The 12,965-nt window shown below is 34.3% G+C and overlaps 2 protein-coding genes across 8 annotated transcripts; one reads left to right on the top strand and one right to left on the bottom strand.

The window, feature by feature from the left end:
• The first annotated feature begins 121 nt into the window (after positions 1 to 121).
• Positions 122 to 5,968, top strand: Upf1 (Upf1 RNA helicase). 2 transcript variants are annotated; one of them, XM_033333741.2, is made up of 6 exons: positions 122 to 276; positions 357 to 579; positions 1,211 to 1,488; positions 1,555 to 1,710; positions 1,785 to 2,378; positions 2,454 to 5,968. In XM_033333741.2, the coding sequence occupies exons 2-6, from the start codon at positions 391 to 393 to the stop codon at positions 4,594 to 4,596; spliced, it is 3,360 nt and encodes a 1,119-aa protein (XP_033189632.1). In that variant the 5' UTR covers positions 122 to 276; positions 357 to 390; the 3' UTR covers positions 4,597 to 5,968. The 2 variants fall into 2 exon arrangements, with proteins under 2 accessions (XP_033189632.1, XP_076474296.1); XM_076618181.1 differs by having other exon boundaries at positions 126 to 579.
• On the bottom strand, positions 4,856 to 12,686 carry LOC117156588 (poly(A) RNA polymerase gld-2 homolog A). Of its 6 annotated transcripts, none has more exons than XM_076618192.1 (12): positions 12,276 to 12,686; positions 11,742 to 11,835; positions 11,063 to 11,206; positions 10,581 to 10,966; positions 10,297 to 10,499; positions 9,946 to 10,229; positions 9,705 to 9,873; positions 9,469 to 9,612; positions 9,261 to 9,389; positions 9,000 to 9,189; positions 8,808 to 8,923; positions 4,856 to 8,730 (listed from the first exon to the last, which is right to left on the bottom strand). In XM_076618192.1, exons 3-12 carry the CDS (start codon positions 11,201 to 11,203, stop codon positions 8,567 to 8,569), a joined length of 1,926 nt encoding a protein of 641 aa, XP_076474307.1. In that variant the 5' UTR covers positions 11,204 to 11,206; positions 11,742 to 11,835; positions 12,276 to 12,686; the 3' UTR covers positions 4,856 to 8,566. The 6 variants fall into 6 exon arrangements, with proteins under 6 accessions (XP_076474307.1, XP_076474309.1, XP_033189634.1 ...); XM_076618194.1 differs by lacking the exon at positions 12,276 to 12,686 and adding an exon at positions 11,913 to 11,989; XM_033333743.2 differs by having other exon boundaries at positions 11,063 to 11,835.
• Positions 12,687 to 12,965: the final 279 nt, after the last annotated feature.

The following is a 12,965-nucleotide window of genomic DNA, read 5'->3' as shown; positions in this document are numbered from 1 at the left end:
CACAACCTTCAGTCTCGATCTCAATCTCTCTCTCTCTTTGGGACGCACTTGGAAATCAGCTGATGACGTAACACACGACGAGCGCAAGAAGAAAAGTTAGTTGTATACTCGTGTCGGTGTTGGTGGGCGCGAGACTTGCGCGAGACGAAGTATGGCGTAGGATTCTGTCTTGGCCTCTTTCATTGAGCAGTGTTTCAGAGTTCGCTCGCTATCGTTCGTGGTGGTTTTCGTTTCTCTACATTTTGCTAACGGCAAATCACACTATCGTAATCTTGTGTATGTTGTGCTGCGTTATTTTATCACGACTGGCGTATTCGGCGCTTCACGAAATCGGAGCCAGCTCTATTTTCTTGCAGGGCACGAAAAGGACACATTGAGTATCGGTACAGGATGAGCGTCGACGCATACGGACCCAGCAGTCAGACTCTGACGTTTCTAGACACCGAAGAAACTGATTTAATTGGTGCAGATACACAGGGTAGCGAATTCGACTTCACTGATTTCACGTTACCCTCACCGAGTCAAACTCAGGCCTCGCAACACGATGCTGCCCAAAGTCAACCTAACCAACCCGTACAGGTTCGTTTTTTCACTGACCATACGTCTACCACGTTCGATCTCTAACCTATACTTTTGTTTCTTCACTTCGTTCGCCCGTGTACAAGGTTTTTTTTCTCAATCACGCGGATGCCACCTAACCTCAATCCGGGTTTAGTTTTACTAATTCCCGACATACATTAGTTCCTTATGTCCACGCCTTAGCAGGAGTTTTCTGGCCTTCCCTTTTTTACTTTTAACGATATGTATTTGAAAGGATTTACTAATAAATATGATTTTTGCGATGTATGGATTGTTGTAAATACAGAAATCGCATATTTAAATCAGGTTTTCCAAACGTGATTAGTAGTTTTTCTATGATTAGAGGTTAGGGTCTTATATGGAGAACATTTCATAGTGTTATGCAAGGTGAATTGTTTGAATTGTTTCCGATTTAGAATTAATATTTTTAAGTATGAAAGGAAAAATAATAATGTAATATCAATATTATAAACAAAATATGGCATAATTGTTTTATATAGGATTTTGAAAAAACGGATGAAATAAGCGATAAATAAACAAAGATTAATTACGTAAATTTGATGCAGAATTTAATTGTATATAGCAATAAGTATTTATTGATAATTTTTGTGCATATATGGCTCGTTTCTAGGTTAATGGAACAAGTGGCAGCTCATCTTTGGAGTTGAAGATATCTGGAGCAGCACAAAGTCTTGCGGAATTGCAGTTTGAAGAAGAAGAAGAGGAGGCATATTACAATCGTGATTTGCCAGAACATGCATGTAAATATTGTGGTATTCATGAAGCATCTTGTGTTGTTATGTGCAATGTTTGCCGCAAGTGGTTCTGTAACGGACGTGGAAATACATCTGGTTCTCACATTATCAACCACCTTGTCAGAGCTAAACATAAGGAAGTTACTTTACACAGGTATTATATTTTACACAACTCAATTGTATAGAATGATTTTTATTTCATAAGAGATTTATATTACAGAGATGGTCCTTTGGGGGAAACTGTCCTTGAGTGTTACTCTTGTGCTGTTAGGAATGTCTTCGTTCTTGGCTTCATTCCTGCAAAAGCAGATTCTGTTGTTGTATTACTCTGCCGCCAACCATGTGCAGCTCAGAGTTCATTGAAGGATATGAATTGGTAATTATCATTTTTAGAAAAAATTACAATTGTAATAAATTACTATCATATTTAATATTGTTTTAATATTATAGGGATCACGAACAATGGAAGCCATTGATAGAAGACCGATCCTTTTTAGCTTGGTTAGTTAAAATTCCATCAGAACAGGAACAATTACGTGCCAGACAAATTTCGGCCCAACAAATCAATAAGTTAGAGGAATTATGGCGAGACAATGTTGACGCGACCTTTCAAGATCTTGAGAAACCCGGTGTAGATGAAGAACCGCAACAAGTACTTTTGCGGTACGAAGATGGATACCAGTATCAGAACATATTTGGCCCTCTCGTAAAATTAGAAGCCGATTATGATAAACGTTTAAAGGAATCTCAAACGCAAGAAAACATCGAAGTACGTTGGGATGTTGGACTAAACAAGAAGACAATCGCCTATTTCATGTTAGCAAAAACAGACGGCGATATGAAATTGATGCATGGTGATGAACTAAGACTTCGCTACTTGGGTGAACTTCACAAGCCTTGGTCTGGAATTGGACATGTAATCAAGATCCCTGATAATTATGGAGAGGAAGTAGGGATCGAGTTGAAAAATAATTCTGGCGCCCCAACGGAGTGTGTTAGTAACTTCGTCGTTGATTTTATTTGGAAAAGCACTAGTTTCGATCGGTAAGTAGTTTACAGACACTTCTCATTTTTATCTAGAGATGTGCTTCTTTTAACGTAACATCCTTTTTATAATAGCATGCAGTTAGCGTTGCGGAAATTTGCTGTGGACGACACTTCTGTATCCGGTTACATATACCATAGATTGTTAGGACACGAGGTGGAAGAGGTTTTGTTTCGTTGTCATCTTCCTAAACATTTCAGTGCTCCGAATCTGCCAGACTTAAATCGTTCACAAGTATATGCCGTGAAACACGCTGTACAAAGACCCTTGTCTCTAATTCAGGGACCGCCTGGCACGGGAAAAACTGTAACCAGCGCTACGATAGTTTATCAACTTGTCAAACAAAACGGTGGTCCTGTATTAGTATGTGCTCCTTCGAACACGGCTGTCGATCAACTAACAGAAAAGATACACAAATCGAATTTAAAGGTTGTGAGACTCTGTGCGAAGTCACGAGAAGCAATTGATTCACCAGTAAGCTTTCTTGCCTTGCATAATCAAATCAAGAACATGGAGACGAATACTGAATTGCAAAAGTTGCAACAACTAAAGGATGAGACTGGTGAATTGTCTAGCGTTGACGAAAAACGTTATAGATTACTAAAGAAAGCAGCAGAAAAAGAATTATTAGAGGCAGCTGATGTGATATGCTGCACTTGTGTTGGAGCTGGCGATCCAAGGTTACATAGACTTAAATTTCACTCAATTCTTATTGATGAGAGTATGCAAGCAACGGAGCCTGAGTGTATGGTACCGGTTGTTCTTGGAGCAAAGCAACTAATCCTTGTCGGTGATCATTGTCAATTAGGGCCAGTAGTTATGTGCAAGAAAGCTGCCAGAGCTGGTTTATCACAGTCTCTTTTTGAAAGATTAGTAGTATTGGGAATTAGACCTTTCAGATTGGAAGTACAATATCGTATGCATCCAGATCTATCACGATTCCCATCAAACTTTTTTTATGAGGGCTCTTTGCAAAACGGCGTATGCGCGGACGAGAGGAAATTGTTGAAAATTGACTTTCCTTGGCCAGCACCTGACAAACCTATGTTTTTCTACGTTACACAAGGTCAAGAAGAAATTGCAGGAAGTGGTACATCATACTTAAATCGAACGGAAGCATCGAACGTTGAAAAAATAGCAACAAGATTTTTACGTTGTGGAGTAAAACCTGAACAAATTGGAGTAATAACTCCGTACGAAGGTCAACGAGCTTATTTAGTGCAATACATGCAATACCAAGGATCCTTGCACTCGAAACTGTACCAGGAAATCGAAGTCGCTAGCGTAGATGCTTTCCAGGGCAGAGAGAAAGATATAATAATTATGTCTTGCGTTCGATCGAACGAACATCAAGGTATTGGATTTCTGAATGACCCACGAAGGTTAAACGTCGCGTTAACTCGCGCAAAATACGGAATCATAATCGTAGGAAATCCAAAGGTATTGTCGAAACAGCCATTATGGAATCATCTATTAAGTTTTTATAAGGAACAGAAAGTCCTCGTAGAAGGACCACTGAACAATCTGAAAGAATCTATGATTCAATTCGCCAAACCAAAGAAACTCGTCAATGCTGCTAATCCAGGCTCTCACTTTATGTCTACGTCGATGTACGATGCAAGAGAAGCTTTGATCCCAGGTTCGGTATACGATAGATCAGGTACTCAGGTAAATGGAACGCAGAATCATAATCCTTATTACCAAAGGAACGTACCTTTAGATATCTTCAGCAGAACCCACGACACTATTAGTTACATTAGCCCAGAAAGAGCTCAAGCAGCGATGAACAATGTACCAGTCCCAGTGGGAATGTTCATGAATATGGCACACGTACCACCACGGTTCTATAATCAGCATCAGCAGGCCCTACAGGCTAGACAAAACCAACGTAATCGGCGAGGTACAGCTTTATCGAAGAACAAACAAGGCCCACGAATGGGTAAACTAAGTCAATCAGAACAGAATACTCAGCCATATAGCCAGCCAGGATTACCATTAACACAAGGCACGACGCAAGGTATGTCACAACCAGGTTTCAGCCTTTCTCAACCCGGGCTGAGTCAAGCGGAACTTTCTCAAGATTCGTTCGCTGTCGGAGAGTTTCAATCACAGATGGACGGATTATTATCACAAGATTCAACTTATCAGGGTGATCGAAGTGGTTTTTATCAATCCGGACAGTCACAAGCCGGGGGACAATTCTCCCAGCCATATTGAGCCGAGATCGTACGGCTGAGCAACGCAATTGCTATGCAGCGTCGCGGGAGCGACTGAAGGCTCGTTCGACCAATTCTTCTTCGACCAACAACCACAAATCACTAACTGCGCAAAACGGTAAAACGGCTCGGCGATCGAGTACGGTATATGCACACGCAGTCGTCGGCGTTTTAAAAGAGGGTTTTAAAACAAACAAGCAAACAAACAAACCAAAAAAAATACTACAAATGGGGGAGCTCGTCGTCATTTACCGTCGAACTGTTTTAGACGGGGAAAGAAAACGGTTAAAGAGTAAAACCACCTGGCAAACAAGTATGACAAGCCAATAAAAACAATTAAAAAGATACAAAAACAAAAAAAAAAAGAAAGAAAAGAATAAGACTGGGAGACGACATTATCACCAAAATTACCAACCACCACCGTGACACGCGCTTACCGTAAAAGTACCGTTTTATCGCGGGGATCGAATGACGCTAGAATTACACACACAGCAAAATAAAACAAAGAAACAAAAAAACATCAAAATACCAAAAACACAAAAAAATATAACGATAAAAAAGGAAGAAAGAGATACGGGACGTGTAATGCTTCATGACTTGACCAAATTCGAAAAGTGTGCCAAGATAGCGTATTAGCTAAAAAACGTACAAAAATACTAAACGAATCTCTAAACGACAAACCAGAAAATAAAGGGGAAATGGTATTGTTTGCGAATGTTTAATTTGCCATCGAAGATGTGAAGAATGAAAAAGAGAAAAGATTTGGAGTGCATTATATTGGCTCTGATAGACGCGTTACATGTCTTTTTGACATTTCCTTAGAAAAGGTATAGGATGAACAACTACTGCCAAGGGAAGGAAAGAGAAAGAGAAACGAATTACGCCCCTATAGAGATTTTACAGGACCCTAAAAATATCGTGTTTTTTGATGGTTCATATAGACCTCTTTCGATCACTATCTTGTAAGCTGCGAAAGAAAATCACAACAGAAAAAGTACGGTTCTTGCAACGCGTGGACACGCGACAACGTCAATAATAAGAAAACAATGACAGTACAAGACCATCCTTATCATTGGCTTGTCCTTTAACCGACATCCATTAAACCACCATCATCGATGAAACGTTGCCGATCGAATTGTCGTCAAACAGTATGAGGCCGACACTTGAGGTATCATCGTGAAGGAGGAATCCTTTCTCAGAAGCTTGGCGTGATAATTGACATTACGCTATTGGATAAGGAATCCTATTAATTTTTGATCATGTTAATTAATTTCTATCTTTTCTGCTTAGACCGGTATATATATTGTATATATTTTATTTACCGCAGGGGTCGAGAGAGCGCGCAAGAATGAAAAAAAACAATTCATTCAGTATTTGTGTTTTTTCTTTTATACGACTTGCAGATGAATGACTAAAAAAGCGACGAATCACAATGTACATTGAAACAATTAAGACAATGTACTCTGAAAAAAAGAAAAAAAGGGGAAAAGTGGGAATGTTGAATCCAATCATTAACATTATAATCCTTTAACAGCATCTTTCAGATACAGACAACTGCAATTTTGAAAAAAAGAATACTGGAAAAAAACAAGAAATTACTTGGATTTTGAATATTATTCTTATCTATAACGGTATAAAGTAGTCCATTTAGTGTTCAAAGTATTTTATTAGTTCTAATGTACTGACTAAAGCATCGTTCTATCTGCTAATTCTTTTAATTTAGATACTTTCTTCTTTTTTGTTCTTTTCTTACCTTCATATACCCCCCCCCCTGCTACTTTATTTTTCTGTTTTCTCTATTTTCTGTTTATACTGGCTTCTCGCGGTAATGAATTTGATAATTGACTCACATAACAAATTAAAATTGAGAGAAAAAAAGGAAGACAACACGTTATATGACGCAAAATTGTTTTCTTTTCTTCTTCCTGACCAACAGCGCACCGCTAACTGCAGAATATAGTATGGAAATTCATTGTGAAATCTTAAGAAAATGAATAAATTTAATTTGAAGAGAAACAACAAATTTATTTCGTTCGTTTCTAACCTATAAAATCTCACATGTTGTACACCACTTTTCGATTAAAGTTAATCTTTCGGTAAAATTTTATAATAATATGATTAATTAATGGTCACATTCTATGTGTATATAAATAGTTTTTATTTAACAACAAAATCTAAATTACAAAAATTTGATATTATCGCCTTAAAATTTTGTATAACATGTGCGTAGAATTGACAAAAAATGAGATTATGAATTTCCAGTTGAGCGAAAGAAGATACTTAACACTATTTAGTTTTCATTTTATATCAGTTACAAAAATAAGTAAATTAATTAGAAAAATATATTAGGCCTGCCAATATACATATGACATACATTGTTTACGCTAATCATTCGAAAATTTGGCTAAATCGTCCAGTACATACGAAAGAAAAATTTGATAAAAATAATGACTTTTTTCTTTAACAAATCGTTAATTTTAATATTTGATTTATAAATAACATATTTCAATTTGCACAGGCCCAAAGATTGTACACAGCATTTCACAGGTTTTATACTGTTAACACAGCCTTATGTTTTTATTATACATTATGTTAAATATCTAATATGTTATTTTTCATATGAAAGACTAGTCAAAATCAGACTAGAACTGGAATAAAAGATTTTTTATTTCTTTTTAAATTGAAAATAGGAACTTTGATGATTGATTCACCTTAGAAGAAACGCTATTGCAAATATAATAATATATAATATACTAGTGATGTTCAGTCTACTTGCAAAATTTTTTTAATAAATGATTATTAATAGAGATTATTTTTTCTTTGAGAAGTACATATCGGGTAGAATGCGTGAATCATGAAGTAAAGACGAAAATAATTTATTTGTTTGGCACATGATATAAATAATCAGAATTTAATCATCACTATGTTAGTAAGATGACCAATTGATTTTAACTAATCTTTTGCTGTTATTGTTGACAATATTGATGTACATCTAGTTAACATCTTTTTTTTTATTTTTTCTTTTTCTCGAACAACAATTTTTTATCTTTTTTGCTTTTTAATTTTTTTTCATTATCTCAAGGAGATATTTTTTAAAATGCTTTTTTATGTGTAAATTTAAGTTCTCTATGTTTATTAAATTAAGAATAAGTACTTTTCATCTTGCATATAAATATATTATACAGTCGAAAGAAAATTCGATGACATGTCATTCCTCTAATTTTAAATATATGCTTTTTTCTTTCATTTTTTACATTGCATTGAACCCATTTTGATTTTTATTAGAAGTAATTCTCAAGGGCAATTAAGACCTTTGCATCATACTTTTTAGATCAATGGGAGGCTACGTATCGAATAAATTATAGTAGCCTATAAGTGTAAGGCACCGTATTTTCGTATTTGAGAATTTTGAAAAAGAGAAAAAAAAACTTTATATATAAAAAAGCATACGAACCGAAGTGAACTTGAAAAGATTCTGAAAACGATAATAATGTTTTTGTACAAAAAAAAGTGTTTCATTCATATACATACAATTACTACTATCGAATATTCGATTTGATTTAGTGTCATTTTTTATCGAGTCGCGAATGTTATTGCATTTTCATATTAAATGTTTAAAGGAAGTTTATGAATATTCTATTTTTATCGTATTAGAGCTCTCTGTGAGTGGTTTTATATGTTTATAAAAAAGCAAATAAAACAGAAACGAAACAAGACGAGAGAAAAACTCGAGCTTATAAACGCAACAGATGAGCCGTTGCACAAAAGCGCAGGCTATTATCACAAGGTACGAGCATATTAGCTCTAGGTAAGTGTAAAATTACCTCGTTGTACTTTTTTATCTCAAGTGGTATCAGTCGAATTGCCTCGAATTATATCGAAAGAGGCCAATTGCAAAAATAAACCGTTTTTCAAATATAAAATTGTACTAGGTAATGTGAGTATTTTTGTACCAGCCTGCACAAACGTGATTACGTCACGATATAGGGTGAAGTAGAATCCACCTTGATGAATATCCTGGCTAGGTCATGATGCTCTTTTAAGTTTTGGTATGTACAATCAAAGACGTGTTTAATCCTTGCAAAAACATCCGGATCATAAACTGATCTAGCTGTGTTAGTTAGATCGAATGGTTCTGTAGATATGTAGACATTCCATGAGTACAGAACATCTTTTTTTCTCTAGTAGTTTTTAAATTATTACATAACTCACCTTCAATACATAGATACTTCCATTGATGAGGGTCATTTTTATAAGATCGTGCCCTGCGACATTCTTCTATTGCTATTTTATTTGCCAGCCGAACTGATATCGCATACTGATTGAAACTGATTGAATTTTATTTTATTTAAACTTTTATTTTATGGAAATATACTCTAATATATTTTTTTTCTTTGCACTTACTCGAACATGACGTAATATCGAAAAAATTCCACAAACAATTCCCCTAAAGTTTGTCGATTCTTAGGCCGAAGTATGGAAACTGGAATGTTCAATTCTTCTTGGATATCTATGCAATGAATGTCTGTATGTGGTGCGAATTTGCCCTTATAAAGTGAATGTAAACATGGTAAAACTGGTGGATTAACACCACCTAAAAAAAGAATAAAGAATATATATATACATATATATATTAGTATCATACAATGTAAATCCAATACATACACTGCAAAAAATGAAGGACCATAAGAACTAAGGAATAACTGGATATTGTCATGTTCTTGGCATCATTGATATTCTGAGATTGAGCCCAAAGTTTAACCACAAGTACTAATGGTCTTACCCTCCAATCAACTGCAAAATAGTGAAAATAATTTCAGAAATTAAAAAACTGTACATAAACAAAATATCTTTTATCTAATAATCATCTTACTCCGAGAATAACAGTAAAGAAGATGAGTATTCCGAATGCCAACAGCGTTATTACAATTTAAATCAACTTCTAAATTTTGTATTGAATCGTAGAACTTTAGAATTGGCACCTTTGCTTGTATAAGTTCTAATTGTTCTATAAAATCTGTTAGTATAAAAAGGTTATTTGATTAATTTGAATTGATATAAAAGTAATATTAGCTACCCAATGTGAAACTAATACTTAAACTAACATACCACATCTCTTAAGGCATTTTAATATTTGTTCTAAATGCCCAATAGCCTCGTTCCTTTGATCCATTTCTGTATGCCTCACTAAAAGGCACATGTCAACATCACTATTATCAGACCCAAAACCATTCATCGTAGAGCCAACCAAGAATAAACCATATTTTGGAAAAGCAGTCTGAAAATGATCACCTCAACTTAAATATCCATTTATAGGTAATCGAGTCAGAATCAAATAGTCATATATTACCTTAATATAAACGTAAAGATATCTCCAAAGCATCATCTTGTTCCTATAAACAATCTCAGTCTGTTGATTTAACATAAATTTTGACCAAATTTCTTTCGAAAGTCTATCCCAAACCGATCCAATAAGTAAATCGTCCGGTGTACGGGTTACTTCAACTAAATGTGATCTAGCTAAAAATCGATCTGGAGCAATTCCGTATCTAGGAAACACATGATAATTGGGCGATAAGAATCCCATATATCTTTTATTTCTAGGTGATCTTTGAGGAGGTGGACTGTTCCTTCCTAGAATTATAATTTATTTCTGAAGTAAATGAACAGATCAATTAGTGTATTATCAATATGAACGTACCTGAATGATACCTTCTTTTATTCTGGTACGTTTGTACTTGACTCCTAGACGTTGACATAGTAGTGGGATAGCAATTAATAGATCTTTGATTCTGATAATATTGGTGCATAGGACTATTTGAAATTATACCATATTGCACTATTCTGTTGTGTGTAACACTATTTGGAAGTATCTTGTGTGATTTTCTGTAAGAGAATAATTTTCTGATTTTTACATATTGAAAAAATGATATTACCTATAACCGATCTAATTGTTTTTTATTTAATTAAATGAACAATACTCACTTCATACTTCGTTCTACCGAAGAAATTACAGAATCTCGTTCATCCGAGCTCTCTGTTCGACTGCTATCAATGTGATGTTTATTCGGTGTGGGAGATCGTGAACTGAAGCCGCTATCACTGCCGTATTTTTCGTTATTTACGAAAGACTCTCGAAAGGAAGTTCTTTTACTCAATTTATTATACCAGTTTGATTTTTTATTTGCCAAACCGTTATTGTTTGGTCTAAAAGTAAAATGTGGAGAAGGTATAAGAGATGTGTTGTTGGATGTATTTACATGTCTCTGCCAGTGTCCTCGTTGTGTGCCATTATTTGACTGCATATACTCCACATGTCTTAAAGATGGTATCTCAACCCCCATCAGTAGCTCCAATGGATAAGATCCTGTCTGCAAGAATACCGCTTGTACTCAAAAGCATTTAGTCCATTATTGGAATACATTAATATTTAGAAATTTGTTAAATATAATAAACTTAAGATATACTTGAATCATATGTCTGTTCTGAGAGCAAGCATCTGTGTGATATTTTACATATTCTGCTTGATGGAATGCACTTGCACCATGAATGTGCATTGTATGTGGTTGAATTGGTGGACACTGTCCATTTGCCTGTTGGCCACCCATTATCTGCACCATTATTTGTGGTGGATACACAGTATGATACATAGTCAAAATAAATATATAAAATGCTACAAAATATAGTACTTAAATCTAGAGGAACTTTTGTACTTCTTAACAAGGCAAGTATTATACTATATAATGCACTAAATATGTGAGTATTATTTACATAAATTTATAATAAATTTCGATTTGAAAATAAAATTCATTAACAAAAAAATATAGCTACACATTTATCATTCACAAATTCAACCTTTTCCTGTTGTATTTTTTCATTGGATATATAGCATATATCTAAACATTTTAAATATAATTTGTAAAGAAATAAGTTAAATCAATGCAAAGTGTTAACTGTCTGATTAATAGTCGAACAAATAATATAAATTCCAGGAGAACACTTTAAATATAAACCATGTATCTTATATTTTAATATATCTCATTTCTCTACGACCTTCAATAAATTCCCCTCTAATTATTTGAACATGAACTCGTTTCTCTTATTGTATCTCGTTTATTATTATTTAATTTCAACAGTAGATAGTACTTTTGATCGGCCGTTGTGACGTTTAAATATTGAACACTTCTATTTTTCGAATTCTTAGCAAAGGGTCTAGATTCACGACTTGCAAAGTGCATTCCTGAAAACACAAAAAAATCATTAACAAAATTCATCATCGATTCGAATATAATAATTTTATTACTAATTCTTGTATACCAATCTATGTATCTATATAATATTTACTACGTAAAAATTTTCTATATTATAGGTTAGACACTGATATGTAATAACACTATATAATTAGAAAATTGTCTCTAAACACGTAACGATGATTATAGATTATATTTAATACACAGAGGTACCACAATCAGTTATATTTGATACAAATCATATACAGAAAAAAACTACCTATCGTGTAAATAACAGGGAAAATGGTTAGTTAAGAAAAGTAGGAAAATTAGAAGAATCGGAAAACCGATGAAGACGATGCAATAACAGAGATCAAAATTATGGACAATTATAGACTAGCATTAGCATTCACCGTCATTTTAATAATATAATCAGAAATTGATGATATACCTATTCTGAGTCGCCATGTTACAAAGATCTGTTCTCGATCTAACGCGATATTTCTCTAAGAAAAAAACCCACGGATCTGTGATTCCTGATCGTTCTCAAGTGATTAATAGAGAACGATACGATATTCAAAAGTGCCTTGGTCTCACGATTGTATCTCCCGCCGGACTCCAGTAAATGATATACGATCTTCAAAACAACGAAATACGTATTTTCCTGCGGTGATCACGTCTTCGGGATTTGCACGAGACTCTTGACACTTTTAACGCATTCCGACTTACTAAACTTGCCCGTTTAAATTTTCGAATTCTTCCATGTAATAAACGTTTTTCGACTTGACACTAGATATTTACGAAACGTAACGTCAGATGGCGTTAAAAGAAATCTTGATTTACCAAAGGAGCAATGAGAAAAGTTGCCGATCGTTCGATTATTTTATCTATAATTAGACTACCGGATGTTATGCGTTTATTAAAGAGTAGAAGTATATAGAATTTACGTACAATATATAAAATTCAAAATAAAATATAATATAAAATGTGCAAAGTTATGACTAGACTGAGGATATGCAAATTTATATTTTTATAAACATGATTGAAAAAGAATTTAAGTAAAGATTCGTTTTACCCATTAAAATATATACTTTACTTTGGATATTCTATACATCTTTATATGTTGTATCAATTCTGTGTA

This window comes from Bombus vancouverensis, chromosome 4 (genome assembly GCF_051014615.1).
Source record: "Bombus vancouverensis nearcticus chromosome 4, iyBomVanc1_principal, whole genome shotgun sequence".
Taxonomy (NCBI): Eukaryota; Metazoa; Arthropoda; class Insecta; order Hymenoptera; family Apidae; genus Bombus; species Bombus vancouverensis.
This window is presented reverse-complemented; position numbering and strand designations above follow the sequence as displayed.

Coding starts and splice junctions, on each gene's coding strand:
- Upf1 (XM_033333741.2), top strand. CDS start 391: ATGAGCGTCGACGCATACGGACCCAGCAGTCAGACTCTGACGTTTCTA. Junction 580..1,210: donor AACCTAACCAACCCGTACAG/GTTCGTTTTTTC, acceptor GCTCGTTTCTAG/GTTAATGGAACAAGTGGCAG. Junction 2,379..2,453: donor AAAAGCACTAGTTTCGATCG/GTAAGTAGTTTA, acceptor TTTTTATAATAG/CATGCAGTTAGCGTTGCGGA.
- LOC117156588 (XM_033333743.2), bottom strand. CDS start 11,245: ATGTATCATACTGTGTATCCACCACAAATAATGGTGCAGATAATGGGT. Junction 9,874..9,945: donor ATCTTTACGTTTATATTAAG/GTAATATATGAC, acceptor GATCATTTTCAG/ACTGCTTTTCCAAAATATGG. Junction 8,731..8,807: donor GAAGTATCTATGTATTGAAG/GTGAGTTATGTA, acceptor ACATATCTACAG/AACCATTCGATCTAACTAAC.